Source organism: Lutra lutra, chromosome 5 (assembly GCF_902655055.1).
Source record: "Lutra lutra chromosome 5, mLutLut1.2, whole genome shotgun sequence".
In the NCBI taxonomy this organism is placed as follows: domain Eukaryota; kingdom Metazoa; phylum Chordata; class Mammalia; order Carnivora; family Mustelidae; genus Lutra; species Lutra lutra.
In genome coordinates, this window is record NC_062282.1 from 9,038,184 (window position 1) to 9,061,690 (window position 23,507).

A 23,507-nucleotide genomic window follows, 5' to 3' on the forward strand; every position below is an offset into this window, starting at 1 on the left:
AAAGTGTGCCTCTTTAAATTTTCATCACGCCAGAAAGTAAAGCGTCAGATACTGGGTAGAGATCCCGTAAGAGCAAGTGGGCATATTCCTGCCACCATCGGGCTCACTGGCCTGCCTTTTCTGCTGTAGCTCACACAATTCCGCCTCCCTGCACATGGAGAGGACATTGATGGTGGCCTCTCCTCCCTCATTTCCTGGCTCCACAAGAAATGAGTGACTGTCATGTCTGGTGAGGGGATGCTCTCTGGGGAGCCCTGCTGAGCAGATAACGCTGCTGATTCAGGAAGCGACTCTTTTACCTACTCGGAGGCTGCTGGAGCTCTGGGGCCTCGATGCTAGCTTCTCTCTCAATCCTGTCCTCAGGCATGCGGGCAGCTGCTCTACGTGCCCTCTGCCTTCCTACTAGAGCATGTCTGGGCCCCGGAAGGCCAGTAGGCCACCCTCAGAGCCTGCTCCCTTCTGTTGAAGGTAGGTGGGGGAAAAGGTCTGCGGTTCTCATCTCACAAAGGCTGGGGTGCAGAAGCATGAAATGTCGGCGTCAGGAGCAGAAGACCCTCTTCAGACCATGATCCCTGGCCCAGCCCTGCCCGTTCTGCAGAATGGAGTACTACGGATTTCCCGTTGAGTACTGGACCAAGTTTGTACGTTTCACCTCCCAAAGGCTGGAGCAGAAAAGAGGCCAGAAGCAGGATTGTAGCACCCGATTCCCTAACATGTACGTAAGCACACGTGTGTAAGACCTCTCACCATGTGGTTAGGTAGCTTTTTGGTTTGAGAAAGCCCAGAAGACCTTCCGGCACACCCCAAGGTGGATCGTTGTCTTTGTACGAGTTGGTGTCTGAGATTTAAATCGGTCTTTCAGTAAGTAACAGGGGTGAGTGGCTGCTCTGGTGGCCAAGGAGACATGGAGGAGGCAGGCAGAGAGGAGGATGGATGAGGATGGCCGCAGGCTGAGTCCGAGGGGGGAAAGCTAACGAAGGCATCTCCCGGTGGACCCCCATTGCCGGGGAAGTTTAGGAAGCTTTAACAGGTCTCAGTTTCAATGCCTGCAGCTGTGTCCTGAGTGTCTCCATGTAGCCATCTCCCCGTGTCTCTCAGCTCTAGAGTAGTCTATTACTGAGGACAGCCTTCGTGGTGTTTGGGGTAAGGGAGATGCAGGGATAGGGTCAGCACAGGGCCAGGCAGGGCAGGGAAAGGAGAGAGGCCATAGAGCTGAGAACAGCGCCCAGGAACCAGAGCCAGCGGGGAGCATAGCTGCAGTGCCGAATGACCAAGGGCAGATGCGGATGAAGTACATGCACCTGCCAAGCCTCTACTTGCTGCGGGATAACAGGGGAGCGTGGCTTTGGGCCAGGGTGAGGGGTGGGGAGGTTACCTAAGGCACAATCAGGAGTTATGGGTTATCTGGGAATTAAAAGATACTATGTATTGTTTAGTGTTTTTATTCACACTTTGTCTTCAGCTCCATCTGGAATGTTCTAACCCTTAAGATATTACCTTCTATGGCCAGTTAATTTTCCTTATGTTCATGTTCTATTATGGAACGAGACTGAATGGGCTTGAGGACAAGGAGTAAGTAGAAGCTTCTTTGGCTCTGCCGGTGTATCTAGCACATGGTGAGTATTCAACAGATACTATTTGATTGACAGGATACAAAAACCACAATGAACATGGATGGGTATTTATTTTCTTTTTAAATGATGACTTTAACACAAACAGTTCCAACCAAGATGGCTGTTAAGAGCCCAGGACCCAGGGCAGGACTGCCTGCATGTGAAGGTTTGAAAACATAAGCTGCGTGGCCTTGAGAAGAGGACCCCATATTGCTTGCCTCCGTGTTCTGTAAGGTGAGCGTCCTATCAGTACCTCCTTTAAGGGGTGGTTCTGAGGATTTGTAAATACATTCAAAGAATGTGGAACAATTCCCGGAAGCAGCACCACGCTACGTGCTCTGTCTTCCTGTCTCGCCCGCTCCATGCTATGGCACCATCTTGTAATTTCCTAATTTTTTTAGGCAAGTCCATTTGTCTTCCTTCCTGAGTCTTGAACAAGACTTGAACAAGAGCAAGCAACCTTCAGCCCCTTGGCTTACTCTCCTTGAGGTAGCATCTGGAAGTGCTTGACGGGTCAAACTGAATAGAATCCAGTCAGTGTCCTGCTACCCAAGGGCTAAGACAGGAGACGGGTAGCTCGAACCACCGCAGCCACGGATGTGAGCCAGAAGTCAGTGGCCCTTAATACTTCAAGTCTAACAGGTCTATAAGAACCTGTCCTCTCCTCCAAAGAAACTGGGGTATCGGCTCTGGCCCGAGAAGCCTCTTAAAGTTCTGCATCAGAGGTCTCGAGTGTGCGGTATGTACAATACCGGATGTGGAAAATGACCTCCCGAATACGGGAAAACAATCTTAGAAAGTTCCTTGATATTAACTGCTAATTCTGACTTTTACTAAATATAATTTGATAATATTGTCTAAGACCTACATAATTTACAAGGAAAGGGTATACCCCCATGTTAACGGCATATTCTCGAACATGTGGGTTCTGATAGAGACAGTTTCTGGGGTTGCAGGGTTAGCTAAGAATGTGTAAGGATGTGAAATAAAATACATTAAGTGTACAAACAGGGAGTAACCTGAGCTGGTGAAGAGAAAGAACCTGTGGCTTTATACTTGGGAGCCGGAGAGAGGCGGTTTCTCCCCACCTGTCATCCCATCCATCCATGCATTTCTGGAAATTTCCATATTATTACATAAATCAGCATATGTCCTCAAAAATGCCTCAAGTTCAAAAGGACAGGCTGGGGTGGGGTCTTGGATATTCAGATGTCATAACCTCAGCAGCTCTCTGCTGGGGCAGAGATTACTGTTCCTGAGAAAACTCGGGCAAACAAATCTTCTCTGATACGCTTAGAGGACCTGCTGCCTTTCCTCATAGGAAGGATGAAGCCCTTGTTCTTTCATTCAGCGCCGTGCTCCGCTGATGGCTTAGAGCAGGGGTCAGCAAACTTTTCCAGAAAGTAAACATTCTCAGCTTTACCAACCATATGGTCTCTGTCACAACTACACCTCAGCTGTGATGGCCTGGAAGCAGCTAGAAATGATACGGGCACAAATGGAAGTGGCTGCGTTCCAGGAACTTTATTTATAGACACTGCAATTTGCATTTCCTATAACTTCTCCACATCAGAAGATATTACCCGTCTTTCACCTATAAACCGTTTAACAAGGTAGTAATCATCTTTAGCTCATGAGCAGGATTCAGACAGGTGGTCCAGCCGGATTTGGCCCAGAGCTGTAGTTTTCAGACCCCGGGCTCAGAGAAAACACCAGTTTTGTTTTGTTTTAATTGGTTTTTAAAGTGTGAACATCTCATGTCATTAATGTGACATAGAAGAATGAAGTACTTTTTTCTTAGTGTAGATAAATTTTTGCAAAACCCCCAAGTTTATTAAGAAAAGAATTCTAAGAGCCTATGAATACAGGAGAGAGAAATGAACATAATCCGTTCTGTGGTCCGTGTCTTCGAAAATTACATACTGAGCATCGCTGAGGTTATCTCTGTCTCTTGTAAGGGGTGCGTGGACATAAAACCACCGTGGCCAGCTCAACATTAAAATAGCCCAACCTCAGACAGGAGTGGTTCTAGCAGGTCAAAGGATGAGAGAATTCTGACAGAAGAATAAATGGGTATCCTTTTGCATCTGAACCAAGATACGTATTATTAACATTGGATGCCATTTATGATGTCAAAAACGAAAGAAAGCATTTTGTGCCTTTCTTCTTATGATGCAGTAAAACACTGAAATGTACATGTCAATAATCAACCATAAAAGCAACTTCGCTGGCCTGCATTTCAAAACGTGTAATTTAGTATCATAATGCAGTTAACAAAATTGCTATGCTCTGCTTTGTGGTTACTGGAAGTTGCCATGGTCTGAAGATGCAGGGAGGTGTGTGCCAAGTTTTGGAGCAAAGCTTCAGTTTTCCCATGCCCGAGACCCTGTTCCAGGATAACACGGGTCATTTGAAGTGAGGGACAGAGCTCTGCTGTGTGCAAACCGGCAGCATCATATTTTCTAAGTTTACTTAGCCATGGGAGGCTTTGTAATAAGTGTAGTTCTCAACATCTTAATTATATCAATTTTGTAGTTAGATGAAGGCTCTCTAGCACATTTAATCATGACATTTGACCGGTTATTTTGCAAATGGCTACATATTCTGGAAAACACTTGCCTTTCTTCGCCCAGCCTGTGGCTGTGCTCAATTCAAAAAATATATTTAACCCAGGAGAGCCCTGTGGTTGATTGAATCGTAGACAACTGTCGATACTCGACTTTTAAATAATAATTCCATCTGATTCCACCTGATAGCATCTATGAAGTAAATTCTCAGTTGGCCCTACAAGACATGCTTCATTTTTAGTAAATATGGTTTCCCCAAGCTTGCCAACTAGCGAGGCTATTGTTAAAGAACACTTAGACGCCTTAGGCACATGCCTTTTATATCCCGTGTAATGACGAGGCTTTGTTGCAGTACTTAAATTCATTAAATATGTGGATGATGACATACAAAAAATCAGCACTCTTTCTTTCAGTGTGCCTGAACAGAAGACAACAGAAGCATACAACCCTCATTAAACTTCTTCCATTTAAAATATCTTCAGGTAGCTAAATGAGTCGTACTTGGTTTCTCTTTATCATCCCAGACGTTAATGATAGAAGCAGACCATATGCTTGTGAGCAGAGAGGGCACAGATGTGGACGGACACACACACACACAGCCCTTTCATGGGGTCCCGAGCCGCCCCCCATGTCCCCGACCCTATGGACGGGCCACCCAGAGGTGTCTTAAATACACACCTGTGCTCGTGCGGTAAGTGCCCGTGTGTGCTGGCGGCAGAGGGTCCCCCTGGCTCTGGCTGAGACTCCTCATAGGGGGCTTCTGGTAGACGCGGTCCTCATAGATGGGGTCTATGTGGTGCTCCGGGGACTGCAGAGCCCGAAGCTCCGGGCCCAGGTGGCCGTGCTGGCTGCTGTACGAGGCCCGCGACCCAGCTGAAAGAAATTAACAGGCGACATTGAGCCCCGACCGACATCCAAACAGAACTCGCTTTAGTAAAGCCATATTTGAATGTTGTTTTTTTTTTTTTTTTTTTGCACAGAAATGTTGAAATCTGCAGAAAATCAAATGAATAACATGAAATGGCAGCAATATGTCGAGCTAATCGGCTTATCAGCATCACCCAGCTGCCTCGCTCGGCTCCCAAACCTGATCTCCCTATAAGGATGATAATGATTCGGAGATAAAACCACCCAGCCCTGGGCCGGGGAGACATCGCTAGTCTCGGCCTACCGAATGTGGCCGGCTTCCTCACTAAAGGAACTGGGCGGACCAGTCAGACCTAAAAACCTCTTATTATCCCAGAGCCCTTGCACCTTCAAGTTTGCAGCAGAAATGATAATTTGAAAGGATGACCCAATGAATAAGCCAGGACGGCAAGCCATCCTGATGGTGTTCCTGAAAAGTGAAGCAGGATTCCTTCTAGTCAGCAGTTTCCTCCTGGAGAATGAATGGACTGAAATACCCTGAACTACAATGGCCTAATTCCCTGAGAGAAGCAGAGTTTAAAGGAACAGACACGCAAGTCACATTTTTACTCTTGCCCGCCTCCAAACCGAAGCGCCTGCGTTTAGTTTACCCTCTTCTGAAAAAGGCACAAAGGGTCGTCCCTAACTGGTTTAATTCATAAGCTGAGGCTACGCACCCCTGGCCTGGTAGTCTTTGTAAATCATTATCTGTGTCACTTCGTTGCATTGTATGGGGAGAGGTGTCACTTCGAAGCGACGCTGTGGGCCAGGGAGCTTCTGCAGACATGAGCAAAAGAGCATTCCGTGAGGGCTAAGAGGCTGACCTGATACCCAGGCAGGAAGACGTTGACTGAGAGCCAGTATTTTCCCCTAGGTACTGTCAGAATCAGAGGAGCCGAAGTGCCCAGAGAATGTTCTCCACCGGGCCAGCTGGGCTGGAGGACACCGAGGGACCAGGAAGGATGTGGGGCAGCAAGGAGAGATGGTTATCGAATGATGGTGAGCGGAGAGCACACACAAGAACCCAGTGCGGCTAACAGCTGGTGCTAGGAAAGACCCTTCGGCTAAGTCTTCAAAGCTGAGATCCAGAAGGCATGCTGGGATTCAACTGCCGGCTGCCTCTGAAAGGCCCGAATTCGGAGCTCTCCCTTCCAGTCTGAAGCAACGGGGTTGTGGAATTCCTTGATGTCGCTGGTGTCTACGGGCAGCTCTGCCTCTGTGAGCTGGTCCAAGGCTTTCCCTCGTGACCACATTAGCGTCAAATTCTTCAATGCTCAGCGACTGTCCTGCTTCCTTGGGATCATGTGACCCCAAGGATTTTAATACTCTCACCGAGAATCTCTGAGGAAAACCCCATTTGAGAGTTCCGAAGTTGCCGGCAGAGAAATCCATTTTAACCGTAGATCTTACACCGGTTGTTTAAATAAACAAAACAGAGCATGTCTGAATGACTGAGACAGTGCTGGGAATTCTACGAATTCAGTGTTAATAAAAATTACGGAATGTTTTGAGGAAAGGGAAGGAAAAGAGTTAGCAAGTTCCTTACCTTTCCGTTTCCTAGTAATTAAATAAGTTCTGATTTAGACAGCGTTCAGATGAATGATAGATTCAAAATAACTGTTTTGCATAATTAGGTTCATTGCATCTGATTTATCAGATGCCAACATCACACTGAATATTATCTCACGTTATAGTTTCCAGGAATATATTTAAGGACGGGATGCCTTGAGTTCCTGCTGTCAATTCTTCCTTCTTCTGGAGGGTTTGATAATATTGCCAAAGACTTAACGAGTGTAAAAGCAAGGAAGCAGTCATTGTATCCAAACGTCGTAGAGTTAAATGAAAGTTATCCATCACTGGTAGATTTAGAGTTGTAACTTTATCACCATTCTTTGACTCTAAGTCTCTAAAAACACCCAAAACAAGCAACCAGAGGATCAGATGATCTTCTGAAGAGTGGCGTGATCTGAGGGCCATGTGAAAATCTTCTGTTATAAGCATTAACTGCAATTGAGGAAATCTACATTAGAACCACGAATCAGACATTAATGACCAAGGGTCCCAGGCAAGGAGCAAGAATCTTAAAGTTTACCTTAGTGTTGCTTTTTTTTTTTTTTAAGATTTTATTTATTTATTTATTTATTTATTTGACAGAGAGATCACAAGTAGACAGAGAGGCAGGCAGAGAGAGAGGGAAGCAGGCTCCCTGACGAGAAGAGAGCCCAATGTGGGGCTCGATCCCAGGACCCTGGGATCATGACCTGAGCTGAAGGCAGAGGCTTCAACCCACTGAGCCACCCAGGTGCCCCATCTTAGTGTTGCTTTTTAATGGATGATTGCAAAGATCTCAGGAAAGAAGTCCAAAAGGCAAAGAAAGATTGAAATGTCCAAGAAGAGGTGTGATCCTTTTTAGAAAGCATAAATTAAATCTGCAAATTAAAGCTTGCAAACATTTGCTGATCCAGGAGGAAGCCAGCAACAGATCTGTAGGGAGTCCTTGACATGGGAGATGATCATGGAGCTGGAAGGGCTTGTCTCATTCCTCCACACCACACCTTCCTTGGGTCAGAGTCTGGCAGGCATTGTTTTCATCTGACCAGGAATATGAAATCTTTATCACTTCTAGACTGAGGTGCAAACAAATTTCTATATGCTGAGTTTTATATGTGTTGTTCCTATGCACCGGTTAATCCTTACCAATCAATAGATTCACTCACTCGATACATATTGGCTGGGTGTCTGGGGAACCTCAAGAAGTGGACGATGTCAGGATGCTTAAGACAAACAAGGTCCCTGGCCTTGAAAACAAGTCATCCCACTCAAGGAGGTGCAGAGATAAAGGTACGGAAAATAAGTAGGGTGAGGGGAGAACAGACAAGGTGTTGGTGGGGGGGCTACTATTTTGATAAGGTGGCAAAAAAAAGTTCCTTTTGCTTATCTGGCATTTCAGCAGAAAACTTAACCTGGCCAGAGAAAGAGCCATAGTGGAGGAAGACCCACATGTTTCTCAGAGAGAATCAGCAGCACGAGCAAAGGCCCTCTGTAGGAGATTCATTTCATGGTATTTATAGAAGTGATCTTATTAGGACCTACTTAATCCATATTGTCTTTAAAAAGAAACACAGTTAGTGTACGGACACTTCTGTGAGTTCAGACAACAACTGGTTGTATGAGCTGAACAGATTTTCTTTTTAACTCAATTTCACAATCCCAGCAACCACATTAGCAAGGGGAGTCGGAATATTCGATGGAAGATCACACCTGGGAAGCTCATGAGAACTGCACAACGCAGAATTCAGCCCAAATTTTACACACACACACACACACACACACACACACAGAGTCTTTGAATTTTAATTCCTTAGAACATGATTATTTCTCAAATCTTCATTCGTTTCCCCAAGAATCATCTAGGGAAAACCCTTTGAAAGACTGATTCCTGGACACAACCCCATAAGATTCAGACTTGGTCCCTCTGAGCAGGTAGACGCAATGTGTGTTTAATGGGCAACACCTCACTTCATGATTCTGAGAGATGCCTGTTCTAGATAAACTAGGGAGAGAGGAGATAGGCATATTTAAAAGAAAGAGAAAAATAGCTAATATGTTGCAACACTCAATTTATCATTCTTGCTTTTTCCAAATAATATAATTTACTACTACATTATACCAATTCCTTTACTGGACAGAATGGAAGAAGTGCATTCTGGTTTCCATTGGGATCCATTTGCATTCTTCTATCTCCGTACTATCTAATTTATTCCCCTTTCATGTGAATTCACTTGCTCTTGCAAAGAAAAAAGCATCTGCATGCTTTCATTTGGATATATTAATACTAGGTTATTAAGGACATACTGCCATTGGTCTCTTCTCTTCCAATCCGGGAGCCAGCTGCAGGAGCTCACTGGCAAAGACACGGAAGGAGTAAATGAAGACCTAAATGACACAAAGTTCAGCTGGCCAGAGCAAGCCGACTCAACATGAGTGTGAACCGGAGGCGAGACAAGGGTTTTCATTTCTGAGATAAAGAATTATGTTCAGAAAAAGAGCTATGAACTTCCTGGGCTATGCAGGAAAGTCCAAAGTAAAATCTCACCATTCAGTTTTCTTAAAAATTGTGAATCTAGTTCATACATCGATGTTTATTAGTGAAACTGCATCTCGGAAGGGCAGAATAGAAATTCCAAAGAGAGCCGTGGTTTCGGAATGGGAAGAGATTTTCCCCTCGCAGATTGCCACCACATCTCTTCCTTATCCAAATACTGATCTCAGGGATATGACCCCTGATGATACATTGACGAGGCCAGGCAGCTTGGCCCATGCAGGCAAAAGGCCTGCGCTCTTGGGTAGTTTATGGCCCTGGAAGAGTTATTCTGTGGATTCTGAAACTCTTAAAAATTCTGGCTTGGTGTTTTGTCATGAAAATTCTGATGAAATTCAGAGGGGAAAATGATACCAAGAAATAAGCACTTTTAGAAATAAAAAAGCAATTTTGGTTAACAATTCAGTATTATAAATGTGTGCTAAGTAAATTGCTGAAAGATACAAATATTACATCCTAGATCTGAGGGATACCTTGCCATAATAAAGACTTAGCTTGTTTAATTCTTGGTTTTTGCTTCTGATGCAAATCAAAATTCCAAAACCTACTCCCTACTTTGATGTTAATTCACAAGTTAATTTCAGTATTTAAAGGAGCCCCAAAAGATTTCCTATGTACCTCAAGTTACATCCATGTGCTAAATTTCATTTGCAAATGATCGTTAATTCAGTGAATTAGTTTGACATCTTATCTTAAGTTGTTGCAAATGTTAAAATATATGAACACATTTCCTATACCGGCTATGAGCCATATTTCAGACAGACGTCTGGAAGGCAGACTATTAATTCATATAAACTGAATGATAAAATCTGCATTGGAACCTAATAATTTCAACGTAAGAGGCCATGTGATGATATAAATTGATTCCGTGAAAAGTCTGTTTTGGAAAGCTTTGGAAGATGCCCTCCTGTTTCATCGACTTCATAAATCCTAGATTTTCGTATACTATGGAAACTTTGCTGCTATCACAAATGACTTAAATGCTCATGCGGTTTCTGACGAGGTATAAAACACAGGATTTGTTCCAGTCACTTTGTGATGGGCTTTCTAACTTAATGTAAATATGAAACCTCCCCACACCTCTTACCAAATACTGTAATCTATTGCCACCCCAGTATTTTCCATGGAAAATAACTTAAAAGTGAAAATCACTTGGCCAGGAAGTAGCAATACAGGTGCCCATGGGAGTTGGTCCCCTATAATAGCAGGTGTCCCTCATTCTTGGATTTCCTCTCCAACCACGAGCATTTCTTCCCAAGCTGTGAGAAAAACAGGCTTCTTTTGTCTAATTCCTTTCGTGACAGGCTGGTGTGTGCAAAGTAGCAAGACAGTGGTCACAGGGTATAATGAGTGATGTCTGATATCTTTGCATTCTTAGGGTGGCCCGTTTCTCTGTTTTTTTGTTTTTTGTTTTTTTTTTGCAGTCGTGGCTTCTGTGTCAGCAGTGGAGAGGATGGAGTACTATGGCAAAAACCATACCCAGCACCGAGTTAAAGAGCCTGCGGAAACACACTTGTTTGGGGACCAGTACCAGTGACACACAGCAGCTAAATATGGTGGATTGCCACCTGTCCTCGTTGCCGGCTTTTGTTTTATTTCAGGGTAAAAAGTAGCTCCAAATGAAATAGCCATGTATTCAGGGCTTCTCTGAATGCCATCGTCATGGGTCTCCTGATTAAAATTTTGGTTCTGACTCAGTGGCAGTTGGGGAGGCCCTGAGGTTCTGCATTTCTAACAAGTTCTCTGGCAATGCTGGTGGTGCTAGTCTGCAGACCATCCTTTGAGAAGCCAGGGCATCCTGGTTTAGCTGTGGACACATTATCTTGATGGCTAGAGGACTTCAACTTTGGCATCCTCCTGCAGCCATATGGTTTCCTGATTTTTCCCAGCCTTAGGAAGCAAGCATGAGTGTCTCAACAACGGTGCAGGTGCAAGGTGTAGCCAGATGATGGACCCTGGAACCTGGCTTCAGCGTGTGGCTGTGCTGGCCACTACATGTGGGCGTCGTACTGGCTGCCTTGGTTTGCCTTGGCTGGGGTCAGGCTTCCCCACGTGGGATGCTGCAGAGTGACTAATCTTAGCTCTAGGTGCCCAAGGCCCAGACACTAAGGGATGTGTAAAAGGCTTTGTGAGAAGGCTAGCTTCTAAGGGAAAAACAAAAACAACAACAACAACATAAAAAACAAAAAAAAACAAAAAAAACACAAAAACATCTTTCCTGCAGAGGGCAGACTTTTTGTTATCTGGGTGGGCTGGAGTGTGTTTGCTGCTTTGCTATGCTTCCCGGTGGATTCTGGGGAAGCAGGTATCTAGGTTCCCTGCCTGCCACAGTGCCTGCCTATGTACAGGTTCGGCTCAGTGCTTCTCAACCCTGGGAGGACATACGTGGCGTTCACCTGGAAGGCTTTTTAACAGTACTGCTGCTGGGGATCCACTCCAAACTACTGAAGTAGGACCTGAGGGGATGAGCCCAGGAACTGAAAGGGCTCAAACCCTTCCTAGGTGTCTCTAGGAAGGGCTCTAGCTCTTGATGGTCAGGGTCAGAGCTGGTAGATTTGGGGCCAGATTTGGGGTCTTGAAGAATGCATGTCAAGATTTGGTCTTCAGCAGAGTCCCTAAGGCTGGAGATTTAAAACATTCATAGAAGTATCCATTCTTGAATGTGGCGGGAGGGAGTAACCCCTCTTGGAGGGAGGTGGAGTTTCTGAACTTTGCAGGAAGGCCACCCCCCTGCCAAGTTCCCAGACTACAGACATGCACACCCTGCAGGGCATTTCCTGCCTCTCCCATTCCTCTCACTTCTGTGGGTCCTCAGAAAATATCTTTCGGTTGAACGCCATGTGATGTCTGGGCAGGGACACTGGGGCTGGGGGATGCCAGATTTCCTACCTCTGGTGAGCCTGGGGCCCTTGCAGTGACAATCACAAATCCTGTGAGCACTGAGAAATCTTTCTGACAGTAACTTCACTGTAACCACAACGATCCCACTAAGAGACGTTTGGGAAGAAGTTGATAGAATGACATCCAGAAACACTCCACCTGGACACCTCAAGTCCTCAGCAGACACATAGCAGATAAGAAATTAGCAGGGGTGAACTGTGAATTGTAACACCTTTGTATAGAAGAGCAACGGTAATTTGCCTTCAGACTTGTAATTAAAGTCTTCTGACATTAACTTGTAAACAAGTTTAATCTGTGAATGCTAATTTTACCCTGGAGGGGGTCTCCTGTTTAAAATTTGCATCTAACTATATCTCCACCCTGAGAGTGAAAGCCCTGTTCTGGGTGGAACTGACAGCAGCCTGCCGCATGGCTACCTATTGTCCTAATTAACTAGTGATGCGGAGCGGTCTATGATTTGGTGCTTTATTAATTAGTCACTTGCCAGAGTTTTTAATGGCCAGTCTCATATTCACATAGATGCTCTTCTCTATCAACAAGGCAGATAAAATTCAATGAGTGTCATTTTATTTCTCGACAGCTGCTTCTCAATACCCCATCAGTGCAATACACGAACAGTACATCTGTGGTCTGGCTTCAAGACCTAATTACTATGGGTAACGATGGATATTTCCATGGAAAGGAGCCAAAACAAGGTGCTCCTGACCCATCTTTTTTTTGTTGAGATGCAAAGCAGGACAGACAGACTAACTTTGGCTTCTAAAGACCACAAGTCTTCAGAATTGAAGCAGAGTTTTCATTGTTTGTTGTATGTGCACATCGAAGGGCACAGGAGGAACTCTCAATGCATAGACAAGGAGAAAGGCTTTATCAGACAAAAGTGGGCTTAAGTAGTTGTCTTCATTAAGTGGTTTAAATATTTTGTAATGTACATGAACTAAGCTGTTTAGCATCTCAGCATCTCAAACTCAGGTCTTTTTTTTTTTTTTTTTTTTTAAATCAGATTGAATTAGCTATACCACAGAGAGGCTGTACAAATTCCTTTCCAGAGATTATTTAGCTTTTATAATGCAAAGTTAAAATGTATTCTCCCTGTATCATTCTCCTACTCCTTTATGTATCTGACTAACACCCACAAAGAGGCTCTGCTGGTAATTCCAGAAGAAGATACCATTGACTTTCAACATAATTTATGGGCGGGGGGAATGAAAGTAGACTGCTTCACAGATTACTCATGCTCTATATTTACATTTTTTAAGTCCCTTGAATCAACACTTTATTTAATTTTCTCATTTTACTTGACATAGTATTTGGCAGGTAAGAAGAGAGTCTGAGAAGAGACGTTCTGTTGTATAATAAATAGTTTTAAGGAGGATTAAAAATTTTTCTTGATCCTTTTCTGGTTAAAAGCTTTAATAATTGTGTGTTTTAGAATCTAATCAGTAACTACATTCTATATGCATAATTATCACTGGAATACCGTTCCATTATTAAAATATTAATTCCCTCATACAAGGCAACTCTGATGAGACCTCTGTGTAGTTATAATTCTCCTACCCTATTTTTCACCCATTCTCTTTATCCAAAGAAGTTACGACTGCACCACCAATTCGTATGGCTTGGTAGTGATGTAGGTAATGCTTTCCCAGTAAAGAAATCGATCTGTGTTGACTCATGAAGTGCAAAACAAATACTACATATTTGCTAGAAGGCTGTCAAGGTGACGGGGGCTGTTTGTGGTCATGTCAACAATGACCGACTAATTGGTTCAGTCATGGAGGGACCGTAGTATGATATGCTTCTAACCAGCTGAGTGTATGAGTGTAAGACCCGAGTACCTGTGTGTGTGTGTGTGTGTGTGTGTGTGTGTGTGTGTGTGTGTGTATTTTCTTCATTCTAAAGAGAAATGTATACAGACTTCCCTTTTCTGCATCAGTTATTAAAGGGAAGCTTATCTTGTAAAGGAGGTTTTGACTTTATCACATTCTCAGTCCATTCTAGGGGAGCTCAAAGGCTGAAGTCAGAAACACCAGGAAATGCAGACAACAGCTAAGATTCATTGTGGGCAAGGGACCTCTGTAACGGCACAGCACCTGTGGGCCCAGACACCATCTAGGAAGCCCAACAGGACAAAAATCAACGCTATCAGATTTCTTTGAAGATACTTATAGAGCAAGCAGAAATTTGAGGGACCACTAAAGTCCACTCAACCAAAATAATTAAATAGTTTTCTTTGGGTTCCCTTTGCTGCCAAGTTTCTCTACCTGCAGGATCCTGGCCAGGTCCTCAGTATACAGACCCCACAGAAGAGGCGTAATCTGTTTTTTATGATCTCTTCTCGAGAGCTGTGTACAGAGCTGCTTGCTCTATAGGTTGGCCTGTGACATTCCATGAACTGCTGTCCTTGCCTCTGTGGATGCAGCAACCACAGCCTAAAAGATCCAGGAAGCCACTTTCTAAAGAGTTGGGAAACTCAAAGATGAGGAAACAGACATTTTATCTTAAAGATGTTTGAGAGGCATTGAACCGAGTCTCTCTGGCAGTTGTTGGTACGTTTTTAATGGCTCCCTCATTCTGAGAACTTGGAATCGCTGTGCTCCTCTCTAGGCTACGGACGACTTCCGGTTATCAGTGGCATGTAACACCTGCACCGGACAGTGGTCAGTAAAAATATCTGTGGAAGGGTTCCTCGGGGGGGGGGGGGGGCTCAGTGAGTAGAGCACATGATCCTTGATCTTGGGGTTGTAAGTTCGAGCCCCACGTTGGGTGGAGAGGTCACTTAAAACTAAAATCTTGAGAAATGCATTTGTTGAACACCTACTAGAAGAGGCTTGCTGAGGAGCTCTGAAACACGCAGGGTCTCATTAGCTTCCCTCGGAGAGCCCACAGGCCCACGATTCAAATGCTCCGCCTGGACTGCAAGGGAATTCAAGGTATTTTCTGCTTCGTATCAAAATCCGTTCTTTGGCAATACCCAGCACCACAATAAATACGTACAAACGCATGTGGGATCAGGCTTTAGAGATTCCAGGTATGTCGTGTTAGTTATTCCACGAGAAATGCAAAATTTTACATGTATCTATAAATACATAAGTGTATTTATAGTATATAAATATATAAGTGTATAAGTGTACATATGGTAATTTTTGTCCTATTTTTAATATGCAAAATATGATCAGCAAAAATCATAGGTATTAGAACATATATACATGAAGTAAATGCAGGACAAATTCTTAACAACTGCAAAATGCACCTTAGTTAAATACAGTGGCAGGAGGGATTTTGATGTAGCCTTGGCCGCAAACTGCGTTTTGAGAGATGTTTAAGTTATTAATTATTTAAGGCTATTTGTACATCTACTAAAATAGCTGGTCTCCACATAATCCCGGTTGCTTAGATAAAAAGAAAATAAATACTGAAAGGCATTGTGTTTATTAAGGTAGACCTCTCCGTTAACATGCACTATCCAACTGGTGCTCCCATGTGAAGTGAGTGGCGAGCACGGATGTCCGTTTGCTCAAATTAACTGACACCTGGAACCTAAAAGGAGTTATCAATGAAAACTGACCCAGGAATATTTTACCTCCATTGTCCTGCTGACTTGAAGTTCAGCAGCACGGAGCCTGGAGAGCAGGAGAAACCCCTCACCCCGGGTGGGACATCCGCTAGGCTCTCCCCATGGCTGAGTCCTGGGGACCTGGCCAGGAAAGCACGGTGGGCCTGGCCAAGAGTGAACGGTACACCTGTGTTCTGGCTTCCAGACCTAATTACTCTGTGTGCGTCTCCACACATAGTCTCCTCGCATTCTGTCGTTCCCCTCCCTGATGGCACAGTATATCTCAAAGTGGCTGCCCGGTAGACACCCGTTTCTGCTTGCCATCTCTCCGATCTGCAGTGCTGAGGAAACGAGATTGATTCTCAGGGTTCAGGACCAGCAAAGCCTTTGGTGGCACATAGCCTCCTCTGGTTCTTAAAGAGGGAGAAGGGAATTGCCCGTGAGTTGGTCCACTTCAGGGGCGGGGGGAGCAGAACTGGTCCCATTTTAATCTGCTTCTCTTCAAACTTCCCCCACACCCTCACCCTACCTCCAGTCAATGTCTCAAATGTCCACGTGCAGCCTTCTGGGATCCTTGACCTCAAGTGAAAAGAAGCTTACAGGGCCTTCCAGATAATTTATGCTTTCAAAAAATGTCTCATGACCCCTTATTTAAAAAAAAAAAAAAAGTGAGGGCACCTGGGCAGCTCAGTCAGTTAAGCAGCCGCCTTTGGCTCAGGTCATGATCTCAGGGTGCTGGGGTCAAGTCCAGCATCACGTTCCCTGCTCAGCGGAGAGTCTGCTCCTCCCTTTGCCCTTCCTCCTGCTCATGCTTTTTCTCTCTCAAATAGATAGATAGATAGATAGATAGATAGATAGATAAAATTTTCAGAAAAATGATAAAAACATTTTTTTTAAGTGAGATAAAGAAATCCTTCTCAGGAAAGCTGTCACTAGCTCCCCAATGCCTCCCCAATGTGGTCAGACCTTCTCCGAGGGAATGCAGGAGAGCAGACCCTGGACAGTGTGCAGCCAGCATGCTGTCAGTGCCCACGCCTGACCTTAAAGCCACCAGGACTCATCACCCCTGGACGGCTCATTCATAACTGAGCCCCGACCCTCCCAAGCTATAGGTCTCTTGTGTTTGCATCTGTCACAGCGGTGTTCTGTTCAACCCAACCTCAGATGCTGCCTCCACCAAGAATTGTTTCCTTTCCTGATCTCCCCATCAGGATGTGCCTTTTGGGATGCTCCAGGCCTTGGGCCTCTCCCCTAGCTCATATCACAACGACATAGCATTATAAGCTACTTTGGAACTAATGGCACTCCTACCCTCCTTCCAGTCCTAAAAGACCCCTGAAATGATCACTTCTGTCTTATTTACATCTGACATTCCAGTAGAGCTTGGCTGGTGCCATGGTTGTCCACAGTAACAATAGTTAAAATCCACTGAGTCCTTTAATGTGGGCGCGTCAATGAACAAGTGGTAGGAAGTGCTCCATCTCATATGATCCTTGTGTTGTCTTGTGTAATTGTCACAGTACTGTTATCCCCACTGAAGGATACACAATCTCAGAGAGGGCCCAGTTTGTTCCCCAAACAGGCCAAGCATGGTTTCACCTCAGGACCTTTGCACTAGCTGTTCCCTCTGCCTGGGCCATTCCTCTCCAGATACACACATAGCTTCCTATCTCATTGCTTCAAGGGTTTGCTCAATAGACACCCTATCATGGAGAGCTTCCCACCTGCCCCACTCTCCGACATCCCTACTCTTTTTCCCCATGACTCTTCATACTATAGGATATCTGACCCACAGTAGACCATACCTCCAAGAGGACTGGGCCTTTGGCCTCTGTTGTTTACAGACGTGTGTCCACCACCTAGAACACTCAGCACAAAACAGGTGCTCAGGAAAGACTTGTTGAATTGAACTCAACTATCTAAGGTAACTGATGGAACCAACTAGTAACAGACACACACACGTCTGCCTGGCCTCAACCATGCTCTTAACCATCGCCTCCTGGATTTGTAGAACCCAAAGCAATGCAAGAGCAATTCTTCTTTCCTCATCTGCAATTACACTCATTATTCTTCCTCGTTCTTTCACTCGTTCAGCCCTCAGATACTAAAATTACCCAGACTCTTTGGGACTTAGGCCAACATTCACAACTGTCAACGTGTAGGTGGCAGGTCCCACCTTTCCTTGTTTGCTAGCTTACTGCCCAGCTATGTCCTCCCGGCCCCGCACCCCCCCAGACTTCTCCGCACCACCCTGCTGGTCAGCATGCACTGTTTCCTGGGCACCGTGTTCTCGCGTTTTATGCCCTTATTCACCTGGGACACATCCACCGAATGCTGCAACTTTCTAGGAAGGGGGCATAGGAAATCCATTTTATCGGTACCAGCAAGACTGAAAATATTTGATTCTGCCTTTAGTTGGATAATTTAGATGGGTAAATCTAGGTATAGATTTCAGGTTAAAAATAACTTTTGCTCAGAACTTTGAGGGTTGTTCTTTACCCCTCCCCCTCCTCCAGTGTGGCTAATGCAAATCTGGAGGCATCTGCTTTATTAACCTCCAGTGGCCTGAGGGTGTTTATGCTGGGGCTTTGAAATTTCACGGCATAGAATGGGGAAATGTCCTATTCTGAGCAGGAGAGCATTTCCTGTGAAGGTACAGGTCCCTCAGCCCTGAGGAATGGCGGCCATGTTACTTCTTGGGTAGCTTGCTTCCCTCCATTCTCTTTCTGGGGCTCCAGTGTTAGATTTCTCGGCGTGTCTTGTGTGCATTATCATTGCATTACTCTCAGAGCTTCTGTGTCCTTGCCGATATGGCCACCTTCGGAGAACTCGATTTCCTTGACTATTTCCCACTCATTCTATCAAATGTTTTATTTGGGAAGCGATATTTTTGCAGCCTATAAAGATTTTCTTGTTCTTTGATCCTCTCATGTATCAGCCGGTTCTTATTTAACAAACACAAAATCTTCTTAAATCCTTCTCAGTACCGATTCTAAAGTTTTTCCTTGTTTCCTTTAATCTCTTTTGTTCTGTAAATTATGTGCTTCTTCTGAGAGGTGGTTCATTTTCCTATTTCTTTTTTTTTTTTTCATGTCACTAATTCCCCCCAACTCCTCAGTAATCCCTACTAATTTATCATATTTCAGAAAGAAAAACCAGGCCGTTGTTTCTCCTACTACAACATAAATGGAAGTATTCCCCACTAAACAACCCTGAGTTAGAATTCATGACGGGGAGGGTTGGCGTCCTTCCTTGAGCATGAGGGGGTGAAGGGCAGCCCAGGCTTGTTCCAGCACACCGTCCACATGCCTGTGTAATTCAACTTCGTCTAGGCCACCCGCAGCCAAGCCAGAGCCTAACTTTCTCAGTTTGTCCAGTTTCTTCAGGAGACCACGCCTGCGCTTCCCTTCGAGTAAGCACTGGCCTCAGGGTCACCATCTTGGTAGCAGAGAGGGTATGTGAGTGGGAGGAAGAAGCTGACTTCAAGTTGGGGCAAGCACCGACTTCCAGTGAATCCCTCCATCGTTAGCCCCATGTCTCTCCCCAGATCCCAGCTCAACTCTGACAACTGAGCCTGTCTAAGAACTCACAGAAGACCGCCATGATGACAGAGCTGATTCTTGGGAGAAAATTCTATGTTTTAATTGCTCATCACTCCTATCTATTTTGCTGTGTTTTTGTGTCTCTTAGGGCTTACCCATTGTAATTTTGTACTTTTTTTTTTTTTTTTTCCTGAGGGTCTGGACAGAGGGGAGCCCAATGCATGGACAGAGTGTGCCATCCTGAACCACTGTCCAAGACTCAGTCTCATTTTTCAATTTATATTTTCCTAATTAAAGTCATATAAGTGTCGGTGATACTGGAGAGGCTTTGTTAGAATTCTACATAAAGTTGTCACTTTCCTACAAAGGTACAAAAAAGACCTATTTGCCCCGCTTTAACTAACAAGGCTGCCATGTGGTGGGAAGGGAAGGTATTAGTTTCTGTGGATCAAAAGAAAAGACATCAGGTAGGCCTTCTGGGACATCCAGCATCCCAAACACTTAGTTCCAGGTCCAGCCACTAACTTATTACAATGGGATGCTAAAATGACAGTCTCCCTTGCTGCCACTTTGGCGTGGACGTAGAGAGGACGGAAATCAGACGCCAAAACAAGAGTGACTTTATGAAGACTGATCACCATTTCTGTCCATCCTGAGCTCTAGGAAGATGGAGGCAGGGGTCCACAAGTACAGAGGACATTTGCTGAAGACATTTTCATCTCCGTGCTCTCTGAGGGAAAGTGTGGAAACAGTGGGCTTCCACGAGACCACTGGGGTGTGAGTTCCCTGCTTGTAAAAACAGGTTCCAGAACTCTAAAGGCCAAACAGCTGATGGAACAATCACTTTGTTGGCGGAGGCAGGGGAGGATGGTTGGGAGGCAGGAGAGAGACTCTATTAGGTGCTCGTCTAGAACACAGCCCGGACTGGGCTTGGAGAGCCAGAACTTCTGAGGAAGAAGCTGCGCCTGAGGGGCATGGCCAGCAGGGAATGCCCTGGAACTTCTGAGACTGGGGAGGAGACCCCAGGGAGGTCTATGTCCAACCCCACCCCACCAGGAAGTGCTGGTTGAAAACTAGCCTTTGCCGCCCTTGAAAGAAGATTAAAGTGTTGACTTATATCACAGGCTGATCACATTCAAATTAGTAAATCTAAACTAGAAATTTTTGTTTTACTTACAGGTGAGCAGAAAGTTCACAAAAACTGATGGAGTGATTGTCCACTGTCAGGGAAAGATCACCTCCGGGAAATGTGACTGAAAGGAGCAGTGGCAGCCAGACACTGTGTTGCATTCGGCCCACGCCCCCAGGGTTGTGTGTTAAACAAACTTGCTCATTATTTGGGTAGAATTCCAGTTTCCTCTGAAACCTGACAGCGGAACCTGCAAAGCTTTTACATGGAATTGGGTGGGGCTTCTCCCTTTCGTACAACAGGTGCACGCGGCTTCATTAACAAGCTGAAGAATGGAGTGGAAATCACCAAATATTCGGCATTTGGGATCTCTATCTAGTATGTGAGACTCTAAATACTCAGTTTAAGTCCATTTGGCAGAGGTCAGAGATGGACATGCCTTGACCAAACTCTTGTCCCTATGAAGCCAATTTTGACTGTAATCATTGGTTAAGAATTTGCCTTTAATTCATTTCATTTTTTGCCTGAAAATAAGCATCTGAGGTTTGACTTAACTTTAATATGTATTTACAACTCAGATTTCTCCTTCTAATAGGATTAATTTTACTCTAAAGCAGAAAATGAAAGTCTCATGCTGTTTCCTTTACAAAGAGAACAAAAAAACAGGTACTGGTAAAGTCATATTGAACAGGATATTGACACGTTGTTGAGATATTTTTTGCTTTCTCAAAATCGCTAGTTACTTAAATAAGTTAAAAATTGGTACTGTATTTCAATACTCTTGGTGTTTCTCTTTGATAACAAAAAAATATACTGCCTCTACCCCTGTATCATGCACATTTAAGAGTTTAGAGAAGCTGGACTCAAAAGTGATCTAGGTTCAAATCGCATCCCCCTCACTTCGAAGCCAAGTAACTCCAGGTAAGGAATTTCTTACCGAAAAGCCTCAGTTTCCAAATCTGTAGGATGCGGCAAAAATCACACCTTCCTCCTTAAGGGTTGGAAACCACGAGATACAGTTTGCAAAGTGCCCAACACAATGCCCATACGGCAGTATGGGGTTTCTAAAAACATACTTTTATTCATCATGCACTAAGGGAATAAATTTAACTCTTAAACTCTCAAAAAGAAAAAAAAATTAAGCAACCTATCTGTCAAGGGAGAGATGTAAGAACTAGTTATGCTGTTTATTTAGCTTTCTTCCTCTACCAGTTGTAAGTCATGATTGTTGAACAGCCACATTGCAAAACAGGTGTGTGGAGGGGATGGGGGGTGAGGGGCAGGAGGAGTTTCTACAACTAGCCCCAGGAGCAGGGACGGGCTACTCCAATGCCTTCCCAAGTGTTTCCCTGCCTGCTTCTTGTAAATCTACCCTCCACTCAGTTCCCGGAATGGAATTTTTAACGTGCAAACAGGATCATGTCAGCTGTCTGAGGGAGGGGCGAAATTACACGCCTTTTACTACTCTACTCATCTCCTCTACTCTCTACTCCCCCACCCCTGCCCCAACCCCGCACCCTCTCCCCCATGACCTCTACCATCCATTTCTGGCACAGGAAACCCTGATCTGCTGGCACTCTCTACCCATCTCCCTCCCTACCCCTCCCTTACCACCTTCTCTACTCTTGGACTTGGTTCCAGCTACCATTCCACACTCATTCCGTCTACACCACTCAGCTCTGGAGCTACCACATCAAGGAGACATCCACAGCCCACATCTGACACCACACTGACTGTAAGATGTCCCTGTAGGAGGGTCCCCCAGAGCCCACATCTACTGGATCCCAGCACAGGGGGTAAGATTGTCCATTCATGTCTGTTCTGAAACCATGACTCTTGAGGGCAAAGATGATCTCTCATCCATGTTTGTCCAACACAGACATGGATACGTTTTCAGACTCAAAATATCTCCTTCGTGTCTGAAACAAAAATGAATGTCTTCTTCCGTACACATCCCAGTTAGTATGGCGGTATTATTAAATAAAACAAATTGACTTTTACTGAGGCCGGTAATGTGCTAGTACCTTCTACATGCTACCTTATTTATGTCTAAATTAGACAAAGAGACATTACTGTGATCCCCTAGATGGGAGAACAACTTCAAGAAGGTGTGTTATGCACACCGTGGACAAAGCAGAGCAGGATTTCCACTCGGGCACCACTGTATGATGAAAAGACCTACCAAGGAGGAAAAGGAGGAGGTAGAAAGAAAACATTTTAAGACGGCTTCACATCCTGATGACCTAACAGCTGAGAAATCACACTTTTCTAGGTTTAATCTGAATTTGGTGTTTTCCCAGACAGTTGGAACTCCCAGATTTCTGCCCGCACTTTATGAAGTTTGGCCACTGGGAAGATCTAGCAGAAAATGGAGGGGAATGTTCTTTACCAAGTGCCCCTACAACTGATGGCTTGAAATCCTCAGATAGAACCTTGAATCTCTGGAGACGATTGTAGCTAAGCATTAAAAACTGCTTGGAAAGAGTGTGCACATTTTTCTAGTCTCCAGTTTTCCTCTTCCCCCTGTTTTGTGGACCAGCCCCGCCCCATCCCCCCATCCCCACCTCCCATCCCTCTGCCTTCGGGAGGGTTCCCCCCGCCATCCTTCACTGAAACTCTTCCACAAAGTCACTGAACAGTCTTCCTTTGCCTTGACTTCTTAATTGCACTCGACATAGTATCCTGACCTTCTGCTCCAAGACACTCTTCTCTTGGCTTCTCAGAAACGACACTGACCTACACTTCAGTTTATCTCTCTCTTTTGCTGCCTCCTTCTCAGCTCCCAGACCTTTGCATCTGTGGGGCCAATCAGTTTGGTCCGTGGACCTCTTCTCTCTACACCTTCTCCCTGGGCGATCTCCCGCAGCTCCATGGTCTTCAATACCACCCACCTGCTTACGGCTCCCTTGTGTCAGTGTCTAGCCTGGGCTTCTCCCCTGAACTCTGACCTACGAATCCAGTTGTCTAAGTTCACGTGTATTTTGAGTCTGTTGGACAGACAGCCCATGTTCAAAACCAAGATCTTCATACTTACTAGCACCGCCTCTAATCCAACTACATCCTCTAGTGGGCCCCACCTCAGCCCACAGGGACTCTGCTCTGGGTGTTGGGTCTGTGAGACAGTCTAGCCTGTGAGACAATCTGGTCAGCTCTACTGTATATATGAGGCCGAATACTACTTTTTATAACCT

The 23,507-nt window shown here is 44.9% G+C and overlaps 1 protein-coding gene across 4 annotated transcripts in view; it reads right to left on the reverse strand.

The window, feature by feature from the left end:
• CTNND2 (catenin delta 2) overlaps positions 1 to 23,507 on the reverse strand; it is a 915,285-nt gene that overhangs the window by 364,031 nt on the left and 527,747 nt on the right. For all 4 annotated transcript variants that reach the window (XM_047730983.1, XM_047730982.1, XM_047730984.1 and 1 more), the window contains one exon: positions 4,859 to 5,053. In XM_047730983.1, coding sequence (XP_047586939.1) covers positions 4,859 to 5,053 — 195 coding nt within the window. The remainder of the gene's footprint in view (positions 1 to 4,858; positions 5,054 to 23,507) is intronic.